At 32.3% G+C, this 19644-nt stretch overlaps 1 protein-coding gene across 1 annotated transcript; it reads left to right on the plus strand.

Annotated features, from left to right (window-relative positions):
* Positions 1-18828, plus strand: LOC143048605 (2'-5'-oligoadenylate synthase 1A-like). Its single transcript, XM_076222386.1, has 8 exons — positions 1-43; positions 4933-5126; positions 5979-6185; positions 9103-9291; positions 10634-10913; positions 14758-14927; positions 15782-15957; positions 18383-18828. Exons 1-8 carry the CDS (start codon positions 7-9, stop codon positions 18522-18524), a joined length of 1395 nt encoding a protein of 464 aa, XP_076078501.1. The 5' UTR covers positions 1-6; the 3' UTR covers positions 18525-18828.
* Positions 18829-19644: the final 816 nt, after the last annotated feature.

Genomic DNA, 19644 nt, shown 5'->3' on the forward strand with positions numbered 1-19644 from the left:
TTATGTATGTGCAATAAAATTTGTTCCTGGTTCAAAGTGACGGGTAAGCACAAATCTATAAACAAGACAATTAATTTACTATCTAATCTAGTACTGTTTTTTTTTAATTACCTTTAATAAATTTATTTAATGATGTCCTTTTTTCAGCGGAAAAATCAACGCTAAGGGCGATATCTTGTATAGTATTTTAAACAAAACCATCGTCATATTTGAATAGGGAAGATGGCGTATTAATGTTATTTTAACTAAAAAAGATAGATACTCTATATTGAGGTAAATACCAAAATGAGTTTAATTATAAACCAAAATCAACGTTGTTTAAACTCGAGTTACAATTGTCTCATTTGCAATCATACCACAATTATTTACATTTAATATGGAAAATTATGGTAATATAGTATAATAACATCGTAGAAAAGTTTAATAAATTTACATGATTGACAAATTAAACCTACACATACAAATCTTTATTTCATAAATGCTAAATTTGGTATGGTGGTGCATTCATTACCTGGAAAAAAACTAGAGCAATTTGGAATACACCTAGATAATACAGTTTATTCCAATTGACTATCGCTTTATTCAGTTTAAAATTTGTTCAAATTCAATTACAACTTATAACATTATATACATTTATCGATGATATAAGACATTTAAAGAAAAAAACACAATAACCCATGTCATTCTTATAATACCAGAACTTTAAATCGTTGATGAAATTTAACTTGCACTGTCGATTACTACAAACTTAAATTCTATGGAATTTTAAAGTGTAAACAAGATCTGTATTACATGTATTTATGAACATATTTATTGAATATATTTTGTAACAATATAAGCAAAGACGACAATGTTTATCAAATGGAAATATACTGAAGGGTAATAACAAAACAAATCCATACTCGTTCTCTTTAGTTTATTTATACATTTATTGATAAGTTAAAACCAGTATTTCCTAGATAAAAAAGGATTTTGTTGAGTACAAGACGGACAATTTTCGAATATTATGACTGTCCACAAGAAAAAAGATACCAGATTTTTACGGTTTCATATTAAATTGACACCATTTTTTATTTTTATCTTTTAACATTTAACAAAATTTATGTACTTTGTGTATCACTGTACAATTTATTTGAATATACAAGGGGTTGAAATTTAATCTAGAGAAAACAAATATAACAATGTTATACGCTTGGATATATAAACAATGGAGACCTGTTCCTATAATAAAAATTAAGATTTGAATATAGGATCTGGACATCAATTATTGTGTAACAAGACAGCTTTGTTATATTTCATACTCAAATTTTGTGTTAATTCGTACACAACTGGAATGTGATGATGTAGTAAGATTTAACAGCATAATAGATATCAGAGGATATGTTATGATTGCGTATGGGACATCACTCCTTTCAAGTCACAAAGGGCCCCACATGACTTGTATAAAACCATTCAAAGAGAAGAACCCATAGTCTACTCTATATGAAAAAACATGAAACGAGAAACACTTATGAACCACATCAAAAAGACAACCACCAGTAACATCAAATTTGGATCTATATAAGAAGAGTATACATTTCCAATATGATCTTATCTCTTCTCATCACTCATTTTTACTATCAAGGAATAGTTGGAAAGTAATGTCATGCCTTTTTCAAATAAACATAGATGCCGAGAAGATCTTATTTGTATGACAGTTGCAGTTATAGTTTTACAAAAATATGAATTTTCAGTTTGAGTTATAAATCAAGCTATGTTATGACGAAAAAAGGAATTGGCATTACATTAAATCTGTCATATTAAAAAAAAATGTATTTTTCTGAGGAATTCCAAAGGTTTACAAGAAGTATGTGTTCATAAATATCCACTGTACCTGACTACACACCATTTGAGTTTAATTTTTCTTGACATGAAGCATTGATTTCAAAGTTCCTATCAAAATCTAGGACCCGAAAGTTTGGATGCACGAGTTCTTTCTTTCTTTCTGCATGCATAAATTGTGTTGAGTTTTCGCAGTCGATTGATAGCTTTTGAAACTGTTAACTATTATCTAATGATGATTTATCATTACGTAAATAAAATTGGCAGGCTCAGGCTCATGAAGCAAACGAATTCGATAACCTTCAATAATAACATTCCAAATAAAATCTGATGCATATTTTTGTACAAAATAAATAAAAAAAAGTGTTAAAACTAATTAGCTGTGTTTAGCTTAACTTTTTGGGACTTATTGGTCCTCAATGCTCTTCAACTTCTTTGTCTGTTTTAACATATTTTAATTCGGGCGTCAACGATGAGTCTTTTGTGGATGAAACGTGAGTCTGGTGCAAGTACAAATTGTCAATCCTGGTATCTACGATAACATTATTTATCATTTTCATATTCAAAACATGTTTAAATATATCAAAACATTATAATTTGAAACTTAATTCAAATGGATTTTCAATCATTAGATATAGGTTCAAAGTAACATGCAATTCATCTATAAAATGTAGTTTGATTTTTTTTATATAAACTACTGGCCAATACTGCCGCTAGTTGTCTATCAGTCCCTGAGGGTATCATCATTGTTTTAGTTAGTTCATCGAAATTGACATGATTAAGATAACTTTTCTAAAATTGTCCGTCTTATAAATTTGAAATTGTAAAGAAATGATTTAATTAAATTACCCCCCCCCCCCCCGCCCATTCCCCACATACTATCTTTATGATAGTCGAGTATTTTGACACAATAGTACTTTATCATTGCCATATGTTAAGAGACTGTCCGTTGTGAATTCCCCTTGGTGTTCGATATCTTTCTATTGATTTGTTTTTATACGACCGTAAAATTTGAAAAAAATTTCGTCGTATATTGCTATCACGTTGGCGTCGTCGTCTGCGTCGTCGTCGTCGTCCGAATACTTTTAGTTTTCGCACTATAACTTTAGTAAACATGAATGGAAATCTATGAAATTTTAACACAAGGTTTATGACCACAAAAGGAAGGTTGGTATTGATTTTGGGAGTTTTGGTCCCAACATTTTAGGAATTAGGGGCCAAAAAGGGCCCAAATAAGCATTTTCTTGGTTTTCGCACTATAATTTTAGTTTAAGTTAATAGAAATCTTTGAAATTTTGACACAAGGTTTATGACCACAAAAGAACGGTTGAGATTGATTTTGGGAGTTTTGGTTTCAACAGTTTAGGAATTAGGGGCCAAAAAAGGGCCCAAATAAGCATTATTCTTGGTTTTCGCACAATAACTTTAGTTTAAGTAGATAGAAATCAATGAAATTTAAACACAATGTTAATGACTACAAAAGGAAGGTTGGTATTGATTTTGGGAGTTTAGGTCCCAACAGTTTAGGAATTAGTGGCCAAAAAGGGACCCAAATAAGCATTTTTCTTGGTTTTCGCACCATAACGTTAGTATAAGTAAATAGAAATCTATGAAATTTAAACACAAGGTTTATGACCATAAAAGGAAGGTTGGTATTGATTTTGGGAGTTTTGGTCCCAACAGAATAAGGGGCCTAAAGGGTCCAAAATTAAACTTTGTTTGATTTCATCAAAATTGAATAATTGGGGTTCTTTCATATGCCGAATCTAACTGTCATGACTGTGTATGTAGATTCTTAACTTTTGGTCCCGTTTTCAAATTGGTCTACATTAAGGTCCAAAGGGTCCAAAATTAAACTTAGTTTGATTTTGACAAAAAATGAATCAGTTAGGTTCTTTGATATGCTGAATCTAAAAATGTACTTAGATTCTTGATTATTGGCCCAGTTTTCAAGTTGGTCCAAATCGGGGTCCAAAATTAAACTTTGTTTGATTTCATCAAAAATTGAATAAATGGGTTTCTTTGATATACCAAATCTAACTGTGTATGTAGATTCTTCATTTTTGGTCCTGTTTTCAAATTGGTCTACACTAAAGTCCAAAGGGTCCAAAATTAAACTTAGTCTGATTTTAACAAAAATTGAAATCTTGGGGTTCTTTGATATGCTGAATCCAAAAATGTACTTAGATTTTTTATTATGGGCCCAGTTTTCAAGTTGGTCCAAATCAGGATCTAAAATTATTATATTAAGTATTGTGCAATAGCAAGTCTTTTCAATTGCACAGTATTGCGCAATGGCAAGAAATATCTAATTGCACAATATTGTGAAATAGCAATTTTTTTTTAATTAGAGTTATCTTTCTTTGTCCAGAATAGTAAGCAAGAAATATCTAATCGCAAAATATTGTGCAATAGCATGATATTTTTTTAATTGGAGTTATCTTTCTTTGTCCAGAATCAACTTAAATCTTTGTTATATACAATATACAATGTATATTCACTTTTTACTACCAACTGATAAATTAAAATAATCTTTACCATTCAGTGATAACAAGCAGTTTTTTTACATCTTAATATTTTATGATGTATCTAAATGAGTAGTTATTGTTGCAAACTCCATTAGAAACTTTAATTGAGATTAGTTTTGGAATAAGGGAAAAGGGGGGGGGTGTGATTAAAAAATTGGGTTCAATTTTTCTCATTTGAAATTTCATAAATAAAAAAGAAAATTTCTTCAAACATTTTTTTGAGAGGATTAATATTCAACAGCATAGTGAATTGCTCTAAGAGAAAACAAAAATTTTAAGTTCATTAGAACACATTCATTCTGTATCAGAAACCTATGCTGTGTCAACTATTTAATCACAATCCAAATTTAGAGCTGAATCCAGCTTGAATGTTGTGTCCATACTTGCCCCAACCGTTCAGGGTTCAACCTCTGCGGTCGTATAAAGCTACGCCCTGCGGAGCATCTGGTTAAGGAATGCAAAACAACGAATAAAAATCATCCTGATCTCATGTGCAGTGTTAGGAAAATATTTTTATTGTCAGATTTTCATTATGTTTCAGATTTTATTGATCTACAAATTTAATATGTTTTTCACTTTTCAGAATCGTTTTCTTACGTTTTTTTATTGCAAATCAGTATGCTGATGAAGTTTCCGTGGGATTATCGGAGGGCACATCCAGCTGAATTCCCTTTTTTGTGTAAAATTTGTGGACCCGAGGAAAGAAGATTTAAAAGAGAGGAAGACCAGCAGCAACACGATGAAATGACAAAAAGACATGATCCTAATTTTGTGTCTGTAGGTTACTAGAATTTGTTTGAGTTCATATTCCTGTTATTATGGTTCATGAAACATGATGTAATCAGAATTAAAGCGTTGTCCATATGTTAAATATTATAAACACTAGAAAAACCCGCCCGAGCGCGGATTAAAGATTACTTGAAATGCTTATTGTGAATCACAGCTCGGGCTCGCGTTTCTCAAACTGTTGATTATGCACTGATGCAGTATGTTAACAGTTTTGGTCAGTTCTTCTTCCAAATGAGTTTAAATGTCCTGAGTAGTTTTTGTGTCTGTGTTACATATGTGCTCAAAGAACAGAGGATATAATTCAGAGCAGAAGAAGACAACCTTAAATACTAATGATTAAGGAACGGAAAGGGGGAATTTACTAAGAAAAATAGAAAACATTCAAATGATTAAACACATCTCTTAGAGTATGTTATAATTTTTTGGTGGTGGCAGTTTGATTAAGTGATGCCAATTGTAATAATAAGTGAGAGTGTTTGAGGTGAACGAACAGGCCCATGGCCGAGTTGTCACAAATTCAAGAACAATTGAATACCTAACCATTTTCGCCTGCTTACAAAACGTAGACGGTGATGAACCAGCTACGGAACTGTGTTTGGAAATTAATTAAGCAAGCACGCTTATAAGAAATAATACTATTTCATTTTATGAAGTACATTACATATACTAACTATTTATTATTATATAATAATAAATCCGACGATTGTGGTTATACAAATTGAAGGAAACAAAAGCATCGCTTCTTAATAAAGATAAAAATGGGAAAATGTTTTTTTAAATGCTGTTTTTGTTTTTTAATTAAAAAAAACTAAGTTTTAACCATCTTGTCTGTAATTTTAGGGTCAAGGACCAAGGAAACGACGAAGGAGAAAGGCTAAAGATAAAAGCATTATTGACCCCACAGTTTTATCCAATGTGAATTATAGAAATGAATACAAACCTGTTGCAAGAAGTCTTGGAGATACATGTATACTGAGGAATAATGTTTCACCTAATGATGTTTCTCCTATGTACCGTCATATATACGGACCTGCACAAGTACAAACGGTAATACATCTAAAGCTTTCAGCCTGTCCAAAAGAAGATTATCAATCTACTATAATTAAGGAATGTCAATGTGTTATGCATATCACATAACTGAACACAGAAATGCACCTGTCGGGTGCCGTATACGGTGCAGGAAATGCTTACCCGTCCGGAGCAATTGATTTCACTCCCAGTTTTTAGTAGAGTTTGTGTTTTTTCTTAATTATTATTTATAACTGTTGATGTAAATGTCCTTTGGTTTTTTTAGTCTTTGTTTACTCCTTGGTTTTGATTGTTATTGTCTTGTATACTTTGGTACTGAGTTAAAAGACTATGTACTAGTACCGATATTGAGAAATAAATCGACAGCATAACAGAGAGGAGCAATGGCATCGTTGATGGTTTGCTACTTAAATACGGAGAGTTTGTCAGTCATCTGCTTACCCTTCCGGAGCACCTGAAATCACCTCTAGTTTTGTTGTTGTTTTTTTTTTTGGGGGGGGAGGGCAATCATTCTTTAGTTTTCTATGTTGTGTCAAGTGTACTATTGTTCGTCTGTTTGTCTTTTTCATTTTCAGCCATGGCGTTGTCAGTTGTTTTTCGATTTATCAGTTTGACTGTCCTTATGGTATCGTTCGTCCCTCTTTTATGATAGCTTTGCCGGTTTTCTTGACAACAATAATTTGATAAAATAATTAATCCAACTACATGTGATTAAATTGCCAATCATTTCGCAGTGATTTCAGTAAGGTTTCATCAGTTAGAAGTAAAAAATGATGACCATGTTTACACCACAATATTTACTCTAGGTAGATGCATACCAGTTTACTGGTTTGGGAATACATTTAAGGCATAGCAGGAACTAGATAGATAATTGTCAAACGCATATCGTGTTTCAAAAATCATAAACATACCTTGATTTTAAGATCCCTTTCTTTTCTGTTCTCTCCGTTCCTACTGAAAAGCGCCCGAGAGCACCCGGGAAAAGAAAAAGCGCCCTCGGAAAAGAAAAAGCGCCCGGAGAAGGAAAATTAGCGCCCGGAGAAGAAAATTATAATATAATAATATTTTATCACAATATTTTTTTTCCTGAAAAAAAATTAATAATTGCTTGTTTTGTCCTTAATATAAATGGGAATATGTACGATGCTACATCTAAAGTGTTGTTGCACTTTTACATTTTGATTTCAAAATAGTATATAAGTAAGTAAATAAATATAAGTATATAGAAGAATCATGAACGATTTTTTCCTCGATTAAAACGTATATTTTGTTATTTAAAAATAATCAGTGCCTGAGGTGTTATATTTTGGCAACTGCATGCATGGTGAACACTTTTTTTATGCAGATACTGATACAGATTTATTATATCTTTTTATATATATATTTCATGAGTATAAAACTTGAACTGTGTCATTGAGTTTGCTAATCAGGGTTTTAATGCTAAGTTTTAAATCTAAACCAAACTCCTGCTCTTTGTCCCTTGTTTTAACTACGGCGGTATATGTATAGCACTGCTTTATTTGCTGTTATGTGTAACTGAATTTGCAAAATACTTGTCTAAAATTTAAAAAAGCCCAATGTTCATAACCTATTTCATCGACACAAAATTGTCTCACGCCAATAAAATAGTTTTGATATTTTCCCCGGGCGCCTTTTCTTTTCCCGGTGCGCTATATTTTCTTCCCCGGGCGCATTTTCTTTTCCCCGGGCGCATTTTAGAAGGACCCGTTCTTTCATATGGTATAAAAACAAACCGACACCCGCACTTAGTAGTTTATATATTTTATCAAACAGGTTTTATTTAAGCCCTGTCTGAAGGCCTCTCATTTGACGTTTAATCTTATAAAAAAATGTTTGAAAAAATAGACAAGCATGTGATACTGATTTGCCGTTTTGTGATTAATTGTTTTAAGTTTGTATTGGGATATTATAATTTTGGACTTTGAGTCCATCTTTGTGTTCGTCCTTGCCTTTCTAGGTATTACATTTTAAAATTATGTACAATTATGTTTTGATAAGGATATAAAACAGTTCTATAATCTATAATAACGTGTTCCTTTCAATAAATTCTAACATGTAAAAAGTAAAATCACAAAAATACTGAACTCCGAGGAAAATTCAATCGGAAAACCCTAATCACATGGCAAAATCAAATAACAAAACACATCAAACGAATGAACAACAACTGTCATATTCCTGACTTGGTACAGGCATTTTCAAATGTAGAAAATGGTAGATTAAACCTGGTTTTCTAGCGCTAAACCTCTCACTTTTACAACAGTCTTATCAAATTCCGTTATATTTACAACGGTGCGTGAACAAAACAGACATCATAAATAAATTGTCAAAATATTGGTACAGCAGTCATCACTGTGATACAATCTTAAAACAAACTATTTTTCCAAAAAAGGCACACAAGCATCTATCAATTAAAAAACACATTCATTGCTTCGCGTGTCTGACGTCAGAAAATGTATACATCACATAGGAAGAAATTTTGTCGTTCAATGTTTACACAAAACCATTTTATAATTTCATATAAGATGTTGGCATACAGGGTTAAAAAATCAAAAGAATGTTAGAATTCATTTCAGAAATAGACCGATATTTAAAATTGTCCAGAAGTTCTGTAGAATTTCAAAGAATCTAAAAATGGTTAATACCACTTTTCGATTGAAATAATTTTGTCGTTTGTCGTTCAACGTATTTTCTCATTTATAATGGAACTATAACATAATGACATTTAATAGAAGAAAAACTTAATACTAGGATCTTTTACAGTACGGAGACACGTTATAAGAACCAAAGAAACACAAAAAGTCGCATATAAAAAACACACCAGGAAAAATGAAAGATAATACCTGTTAGTTATATCAATCGACTGTTCATGATAAAAATTTTATACTATGCTAATAATTTGTTTAATTTATTCCAGCACACCATGCCATCAAAAAGTGGTTCTATTAATTCTATTTGGAATGAACATGATTTAGGAATGTTCATCAGAGACCATGTTGAAACAGATGATGCATACAGAAGTGTATGCAAAGGTGTCATTAGGAATGTCGGTGATATTTTAAAAAATAACATAACGGGAAAATACAGACCAGATGAGGTCTTAAAGGTGAGATTATGCTATCACAATCAAGCAAACGATATTAGCTACATTTTATTAATACGCCTAACGCTGTGTGATAAAATAATGAAATTCGCAGTAACCACTCATCAACGATTTTAGGCTGATGATATTTACGTCAGATGCTCGTTTCGTCCACATTTGTCACATCGGTGTCATTTGAAGCAAATCTGATTAACAACTTAATCAAAGACGACTTTTGAGACCCTTAAATGTTTCAAAAATAGAAGAGTTGTGCTATATACAACTAAGGCAATCTACACCTCCGGTACAAAAACCCTTAGTACCTTCTTGATTGTTTAACAGTTCACTAACAGTTTATTTTGCAGATTTATTTAACAGGAATATTTCTCGTCAACATAAAAGTTTCGAATAGGCTCGTGATAGCATGTAGAACGAATACAAACGGCTTTAAATGTTGTTTCCAATACGCGCTGTAACTTATCAGAGGAACTCGATCCTGTGGTTGTAAAAATTTACAAAACTTCTAAAAAACGAGGTAAAAAAAGCGTTTAAAACCAAAATGTTCGAATTATTGTGCCAAATACGGTTTAGGTAATGTCTTACTAGGGTTAGTTAGACACTTACAAGTTAAAAGTGTTCCGAATACATTAACCAGTTGCTTTAAGATAATTTATGAAAAATGAACCATATAAATGTTATTTCATGTTTACACAACAGTGAGGATACCATCGAAGCTGAACATTTAACTTACATTTGCATCATTCGTTAAAAAATACTTGGAGATGCCATGATTACAAAATGACACTCTAGACGATTCGCCTGTTTCGCCTACATCAAATACACTCATTAGCTGCGCTGTAAATAAAACAGTTACCTTTTCTTTATTCTTGTTATCCGACTCACTTTACTTTGGATAGCTGAAAATAACAGACTGACAATTTGATGGATCTACAAATGAACAAACTACTAGGTCATCATATGATTTTTTATGCGCTTTGAATTGTTTATCGCTGTGTGTTGGCAAAATAAATTAACAAATTGACTAAAACCGACATATTTGAACACAGCTGAGATTTCTACAAGAGACATTCATTAACAAGTACATATTGACGAAATAAGTCTTCTTTGCATTACAAGAGTATTCTATTTGGACTGTGCAATTCAATCGTTTTCCTTTTTTTTTCAAATAATTTTGTTTTGCAGGTCGACATTTTTTACATTTCATACTTTTGTTTTCTTCAGAAATATAACTACGTTTCACATTCACGATTATCTGTTATACATCAAATGTTGTTAGTACTAATTAAAATATAATTAATCTTTCTTGATATTAAGTTGATGTAAATATCCTTGTTCATATATTTAGACTGGTTCGACTGCAAAGGGAACCGCCATAAAAGGGAAGTCTGATGTAGATCTTGTGTTTTTGTTGTCAAGAACAGCGTATCAAGATATTGACAACTTTTACAATGACCTGCCAACAATCTTGGGGGATATTAATGATGCACTAACCATGTTTCCACAATTCAAGAATGTTCGTGTACAACAAAGAGCAGTCTCATTCCAAATAGATTGTAGAGAACCTGGAACTGGACACGCCCATGTTATAGATGTCGACCTTTTACCAGCTGTTAACTTTGGAGTTCGTAAGAATGATTTGTATTATTAGTTTGACAAATATTTTTTCAAACACTCAAATTGTTCCTCGGTAGTATACCTAACCATCTTTTCTTAAGAATCAGACGATTGGTCCATTTCTTTCTTAAGATTTTAGCTCCAATCATTTATAGTAAGTTAAAATTCTGGTACAATCCCCTTTTATCATTGTCAAATAAAGGCAACAGTACTATACCGCTGTTCAAAACTCATAAATCCAAGGACAAAAAACAAAATCGTGGTAACAAACTCAAACTGAGGGAAACGCATTACATATAAGAAGAGGGCAACAACACAACATTAAAAATGTAACACACACAGAAACGGACTACGCGATTTAGGTGGGATTTTAAATGGAATCATCTTATCTCTAATGAAATTTGGCAAACATATATCACTTTTGAGTCAAAATATTTTAGAGACTTTATAACACAGTTCACCTTTGCACCGGTATGGTATATCTGGTAAATGATTCATTTCTACATATATATACAATGTATTTATATGAGGGATGGCAACGAGTACTCGAGTACTGGAGTACCATTTTACTACTCGGATACTCGTTAGCCTTTTTATAATTATGAAACATTCCCCTCAAATTCCATCCACTTAAGGTCAAGGAACAGTAAATGGGCTATGTCGCAGATTTTGCGCAAATTTTGCATACAATCTTGGCTCGGTGAACTACAACTGACAATCGAAAAAATAATGCATTTATCTCTTTTATTATCTGAAATATTGCAGATTGATTTCTTTTAATATGGGTGAATATTTGTATAGAAAGCACATACAATCAGCGAAAAAACATACACAATTTGTCTTAAAATCGCCAAATCTTTTATTCTACTCCATAGATTTTTCTTTAAAAACTGTATGTTGTTGACACATAACATTCCGTTATAATGATGCAAAATAAAGATAGGGTCACCGACTTCGTTTGTTGTCTAATAATCATTTTTTTCACCTTGTTGGTAGTGAAAAACGTCAAAAATCAACGTTTTACGGCCTGCAACACGGCGACGTTACGATTATTTCGACGTTTTATAGGATTTTTTCACAAAGAACACAACATTGAATGATGTATACCCTAAAAACGAAGTCGGTGACCCTATCTTTATTTTACATCATTATAACGGTAATTTATGTATCAACAACATATAGTTTTTTAAGAAAAATCTATGGAGTAGAATTAGAGATTAGGCGATTTTAAGACAAATTTTAGAAGGTTTTATGCCGATTTTATGTGCTTTCTATACAAATGCTCACCAATTTTGTAAGAATTCAATCAGTAATATTTTAAATGATAAATGAAATCAATGCATAATTTTTTCGATTTTCAGTTGAAGTTCATCAAGCCAGAGTTGTATGCAAAATTTTACTGAAATCTGTGACATAGCCCATTTACTGTAACTTGACCTTAAGTACCTTTTGAAATATCCCATTTGTAGTTTTAATTTAAAATCTATTAACATCGTAAAAACAACTCAGATCAAAAATAACATTTAAATTCAGTACATTAAAATGCCTCAACCAAAGTTAGCCGTATGGAGTTATTTTAAACGATTGTTAAATGACAATACTGTAAAATGCACCCTTTGTGACACGGAATTAAAGTATTGTGGTGGTACAACAAAAATGATTAATCATTTAATGCTAAAACACCCGGCTGAGAGCCCTGCTGAATCACCAGTGAAACAGTATTCAATACAAAGTTTCATCAATTCGCCAAGAAAACTAAATTCCGACACAAAGGAAAAAAATAGCAATCGCAGAAATGGTTGTAAAGGATTACTTGCCGTTAGGTTTTGTTGAGGGTGATGGATTTTTGAAACATTGTCGCACCAGAGTACAAGGTTCCAACTCGTAATACAATCAAATCCCGTATCACAAAATTATATGATGAACAGAAAAAGCGTCACTCACAACGGATGCATGGTCCTCCACAGTTACAGAAAGTTACATAACTGTTACTGAGCATCACATAACTGATAATTGGAAACTTAAAGCTAATGTGTTGTGTACGCGAGCTATGCCTTAAAGACATACGGGGGAAAACATTGCCAATAAACTGCAATCGATTGTCAGTGAGTTTGAGTTAGACGGCAGAATTGATACATGAGTTCATGATAATGCCCGAAACATGGAGTGTGCTGGTAACAAATGCTTAGAGTGGGGCGATTTCGGATGTTTCGATCATACGTTGCAGCTGTGTATTAAACCCGTGTTTGAATTAGCGTCTGTTGCAAAACTGATTCAAAAGTACAGGATGTTGTAACCAGGTTTAATTCAACCCAGACAATGCTTTCACGTCTGGTGCCGTGGAACAACGTCGTACGCTCACGGATATATTTTAAGACGAGAAAGTGACAAAAAAGCAGATTCCGCTGTATTTTTTCCTAGGGACCATGAGTGGGAATTGTTGAACGATCTGTCCACAGTTCTTATTGACTTATCTAATGTAACGCCGTACATATGTTCAGAAAACAGTGTATCTTTGTCTGAGGTCTACCCGATTGTGTGTGGATTAATGAAAAGAAGTTTAAAGGTACAAGATTCTGACGGAGTTGTGATTCGTAAGACCACGGATGTCATCAGTGATGAGTTGAATCGAGACAGAAACAAGCGGCTCCGATACTCCGCCATCAATAAAGAGACAACGACGATCAAGTGGAATTGACTTTTTGCTTAGTAAATCGCCTGACAAGCCAAAATCACAAGACGAGTTAGAACTACAAAGTTATTTACTAGATAAATCTGATTTCAATAAATCCCCACTTGAATGGTGGTCAGAAAACGAGACGAAATACCCACGTTAATCTATAATTGCAAAACGTGTGTTAGCAGTACCAGCAACGTCCGTTCCTTCTGAGAGGATATTTTCATGTGCCGGACTTGTGGTTACTAAACTCAGAAACAGACTTTCAGCTGAAGTTGTAGATCAGATAAATTTTTTAAACAAGAACAAGATAAAAGTCACCTACAAGTGGTAAACTTACCTTTGATCCTCGTATTTTACAAAACTCTATAATCGTTAATCTATTGTTAAAATATTGTCTACTTTCTCGGACTTTATATGCAAATATTCATGATTTTATTGGAATTTGGTTCATGAACACGTACATAAAACAAAATTGCAACTGCGATAGGTTTTTTGTAGGAACGGCGGTCGGTAATTCATTGTTTAATTGACACAAAAACATAGGATCAAGCTATTTTTGTAGTACATGTACGTTTGTCTTTTGTTAATATGTTTATGGAAGATAATAACAAACAAACAAAATACTCCATCACACCTAAATTTATACTTTTCAGTAGACGTTTAAGATTCATCCGAGTACTCGAGTATCTTGACCGAGTATCCGAGTATTAGATTTCAGACATTTTGACATCCCTTAGGCTAATATATATATAGAAATTATATTTTTTTAGCTATTTCTCCTGTTTATACTGCATACAAGTATTCTATCAGTTGTCGATAAATTCCTTGAAACAATGCAAAAACTGCTTAACCTGAATTAACTACAATAACATGAATAAGATCTTTTAAGGGTTATTCACCATGAGAAGACCTAGATAAACATTGCCAATGGATCAAGGATTTGTTCTCAAAGTTCCATCATGAAACTGATTGTAAAAGTTGCCCATTAATACCACAAAACACTTGGCTTATCTCCATGAAAAATATGTCAACTTGGCGGGTTAAGATTGATAATGCTTATCCTCTTTATAGCCGCGAATGTTAGTGTGACAGGACAACATTTGGTATCTTTTGCCTCTCCTTTACTTCTTTTCCTTTAAATAAACTAATTTAACATCATCATGATTTGTTTTCAGATGATATAAGGATCATCCACTCCAAAATGAGGAGAACATCAGAAGCAAAGCGTAATCTTTTTACCCCGTCCTTAACCAAATGGCAGAGAGATTTCATCAAGAAGGATAGAACAGAGCAACTGAAAAAACTAATCAGATTTGTAAAGTACTGGAAGAATGAAAATGTTCAGGTATCATCAATTACTTTAATATTAAAAAAAATATAATGGACGAACATTCATTTTTCAAGAAATTAATTAAATACTGGTAGTTTAAATGTACAAGTGTTATTGTGTTTCTTTTATTTTCACACCTTATTCTTCAAATGGGCAATCTGAAGGTGTCTGTGTACGTAAAATGTAAAAAACTTGGAAATACAAAGTAAATTCGAACTAACAAGCTATTGAACATTTACCACAAACTGAGTTTCACCTTTATGTAACAGCGATCCTTATTTACTATTTCTACTTATCACTGAATAACTATTGCATAATGACATTTGCAGTACCTGTTTTGTGCTCAAGATACTCATTTAGAGAACTATAATGTCGTATTAGTGAATCCCGTAGCCGAAGAATTAGAAAAACCAAAACATGAAATGAAAATGCTAATGAGATATCAAACAAAAAGAACCAACAATATAAATCCAAGACGGATATGGACGCAAAGAAGGAAATACATGTCTTACTTTGAAATGATATGTATGTGTAAGCGATAAGATGATTGCGTTAACCTGTGACAGTTGTTTATCAATAAGGTTAATGTTCTGTTTTCTTTAATGTTGGAAGGGGGGTAATAACACATGTTCAAAGAAAAATGAATTCAAACTGTTTTTTCCCAGGGATTGTAAAAGAGGAGCGTAAGATACAAGAGGGACAGTCAAACACATAGATCGAAAATAAACTGACAATGCCATGGCTCAAAATGAAAAATACAAACAGACAAATAATAGTACAAGAGACACAAATACGATATAAAAATACATACAGCTTCCATTTTCTCTATTGAAAAAAATGAAATTGATTGTCCAGTTGTCTATTCCCAGAGGTCACCATCTTCATTTGCACTTGAACTACTGATCATTTATCTATGGAATCAGGAAGATGATCCTAGACAATTCCAGTTGACAAATGCGTTGAAAAAAGTGATGGAAACTATTGCTGATCCAAATACCATAAGGGCTGAGTTCTTCGAGTATTACAGCAAAGAGTTTCAGCAAAGGTGAATAAAGTTGTTTGACACTCCTGTCATTTCATGTTGTCAATTTAGTGTTATATTTAACATTGTCATAATAACACGAGGTTTGACTATACAAAACACCAGGTAATACAAAGCATTTTTCTTTAAAAGTCCTGTACCAAGTCAGGAAAATGGCAGTTATTATTTTAAAGTTCGATGCTGTGTGCGTTGACTTTTTGAACTAATATGTTTCTCTTATTTCGTTGTTTTCGTTTTATAGTTGATGTGTTTCCCTCGGTTTAGTTTGTAACCCGGATTTTTTCTCTCTCAATTGATATATGACTTTCGATTTTATTGGATCAAATTTTATAAAACATAAATCGTTTTTGATAGAGAAAGTTCTGACATTATAAAAAAAGTCCTTTAATTTTAGTAAGGCCAATGCCGTTATTGTCACATTAACAATAACATGATATGGTTAAGGAGCCTGGAGGGTACAAAAACTTCAGCAAAAAATCAAACATTTATTTTTTTCATTACTTTGTTCGTTGTTCCTTTATCATATGGTTAACAAATCAACTAAACAAATCAATTCGTTTTCGCCCCAAATGACTTTTAAAATGTATGTATCATTAAAAAAAACTCCAAATTATCTGCGTTTGGTGCAAACATGCAATATTTATGGCATTAAAACTGAAGTATCTTTAATACCTCATCGGTGACCATATATTTTTTTTATTATTTTAATCAAATGAGCTGTACTTAAACAAAACGATTTTGAAATTTAAGCGATTTCTGTAATTTAGTTCTTTTTTTTTTCTCTCAGTATTACCTCTATTTCTCCTATTAGATCAACAAAAAAGAAGTACCTTTACAAAACTGTATGCTTTTTTGAAACCAGATTGTGAGCTTAAATGAACGATGACCCCATTTTCTTTATTTTATGTTTCGATTTAGGATGAACACCCCTGAGGAGCCAACAATTTCTAGAATAAAACTTTTTTTCTAAACCTGATTTTTGGGTTTATAAGACTGTAAACAAATAATTGGTGAAAAGAAAATAATACGGTGGTGCACTTCTTTTTTTGCTACAGCTCTTTGAAAATACCCAATTTTGACGATTTTCCCATTTTTCGTCAATTTTTACCTACTTTTGGGCTATAATCGTGAAAAGATCACAGTTCCACAATTAAACTTTTTTCATACTTTCAATAAAGATGAAGTGGACCAATTTGAATACATTTAAATTTAAAAAAAAAACTATAAGTAGGTGTTAATATAAGAAAGTTTTATCATACTGTCAATTTGGTAAAGTTGTGATTTTTCTCACTTGTTAGAGCTAAATGCATAGTATTTCAACTTTTTTGTTATAAATGATTGAAAAAAATACATGTCTAAGAAATTTGAAAAGACAAAAAAGATATGGGGTGTACATGATTCTTGTAAAATCATTTTTAGTACCCCTCACCCATTTCTCGAAATTTTGGCTTTAAAGACTGACTTGATTGGTCCCAAAATTTGAAAACCGGATTACATAAAAACCATTCATTGTTAATACACAATTTTTTCACAGAGTTATGTTTGATTATAATATTTTAAGAATTCATTGATATTTTTGACTTGTATCACATGTTTTGGAAATAATTCCAGAACGAGATTTCAACGAGACTGAAACGTAAATGCATATTCAAACTCACAATTATGATCAGTCAAAAACAAACAGGTTATGTCATATTATTGACATTGAATAGGACACACACAAAATTTATAGCTATAAGATACTATTGACGAATGTGATTTATGAACCGAAAAATAAGACAATTGAAATAAACGAAATCAAGACATAGTATTAATCAAAACAGATTGAAAGCAACGAGACAAGTAAATAGACCAACAAGAGTGGATGTTTACATTACAAAGAGCATGCAATTGTAGGCTGGAGGTAGTTAAAAACTCAATTACATGAGGAATGTTATGAACAAATTAAGCTTATACGTATGCTTTTGTAAACAAGAAAGCGTTCGTAAGCTAATCGTTTAACAACACGCATTTCTACATGTATATCGACCATGTTAAAGCAAATTTGTACTGAATATATTGTTTCACCTGTGGCTTGAAAAGGAAAAAATTCGTTAACATATTGGCAACAATTATATTTTTAATACTTTCAGCATGGTCTTACATGTCTAAGGAAACGCTATAAACATGATATTAATAACTCTATCATTGGGGATAGGGACGCCGTCAGGGTAAGCATATCCTTCTATGCATACATATCAAAGTATAATTTTTTGTAATCAGTAATAAGACACATGCACATGTGTGTTTCTAACAATAAAAACCGCGAATAAATATCATTGGGGAGCTTTGACGCAAACATATCGTACCGCTCAAACAATTTGGGATGGTGACCGTAAAATTACTGATGCAGTCGTTTTCTTCATTGAACACTGTTTTATATTTGTAGGCATGTCCCGCCATATATCATAGATCCTGTCAATCCGTATTCAAATGAAGCTGCAAAATGCCGCTGGGATGAGATAAGTCGAGAAGCGAACCAGTTTCTACAGAAACCCTTGATGAGAAGTGCTACTTCGAAATTTATTTAACCTTATTTGTCTTGATTTAGATGGATTTAAACAAAACAGTGATATGAAACTGTTATTGGATATATTATCAAACTTCTGTGTATCAAGTTATTGGCTATATGCGTTTTGCTGGGATAAACTGCATTAAGCACATGAAAAAACTATATTTTTTTTGTTTTTATTTCTTTCATTAATTTTTGTCATTGGTATGTGTATGAAAATATGGAAAGACAATAATAGATTGAACAAAATAAATATTATGTGGGACAAAATACATTCCCAAGTCTGGTAAATGAGAAATAAATCCTCAAACAATCCTATATAAGCAAGTGCACAACATCAACAAATTAATTTTGCAATCTTCCTATGACATGTAGGTGACCTGTATTCGTATTAACTTCGAATCTATAAAGTATTATCAACACATGATATATCATTTGTTGATTGTTTTTTTTTTTATCGCAATCTAAATAAAGTTCAAGTTTTGTTGCTGAGGTGTACCGTATCACACTAAATTGACTACATTTATAGTATTTTACAAGTTCGGTGAACTGTTTACATGCAATTAACAAAGAACATTTACAATTCAAGCGTGCTATCATGGCCTTAATTAATAGTTATCTCACAAGAACGCAGTATGTCAGTGTAAAATCAACCCGATGGCCGAAGTCCGAGTGGGATAACTAATTTACATCCCAGCTATTTCTGATTAGACGATTTACAATTCATAAAATCTAGTTTAGAACGCCACACAACCATCAAAATATACTTTATATATTACTATATGATGTATACCCTTTATGACCCCCGAACACGATGAGTAGATATCAAACAATGTCAACTCGCCCCACTTGCCAATCGGCCCATACTATATAGCCACTTTACCCAAAAAATCGCCCCACTCTTGTTTACCGACTCGCCCCACTTTTGAAAAAGTGTAAAATTAAATTGAACAATCAGTCAGACAACTCACTTATTAACGAAAACGGTTTAAACCTAAATGAATAAAGGGTTGCCAACTCACCCCACTTATAAAAAGATCTTGCTTCCATAAAGTATATTAAATAACTGTTAGTTCGTATCCAGTCGTCCTGTTGTAGTGGTACAATGTATGTTTCGTGGCTTGATATGCTGAAGGTCT

This window comes from Mytilus galloprovincialis, chromosome 10 (assembly GCF_965363235.1).
Source record: "Mytilus galloprovincialis chromosome 10, xbMytGall1.hap1.1, whole genome shotgun sequence".
Lineage (NCBI taxonomy): Eukaryota > Metazoa > Mollusca > Bivalvia > Mytilida > Mytilidae > Mytilus > Mytilus galloprovincialis.

Excerpts from the sequence above, each read along its gene's own strand:
- LOC143048605 (XM_076222386.1), top strand. The coding sequence starts at position 7 with ATGTGCAATAAAATTTGTTCCTGGTTCAAAGTGACGG. Across the intron at positions 44-4,932 it reads TTCCTGGTTCAAAGTGACGG|AATCGTTTTCTTACGTTTTT; the intron begins GTAAGCACAAAT and ends TTCACTTTTCAG. Across the intron at positions 9,292-10,633 it reads GACCAGATGAGGTCTTAAAG|ACTGGTTCGACTGCAAAGGG; the intron begins GTGAGATTATGC and ends TCATATATTTAG.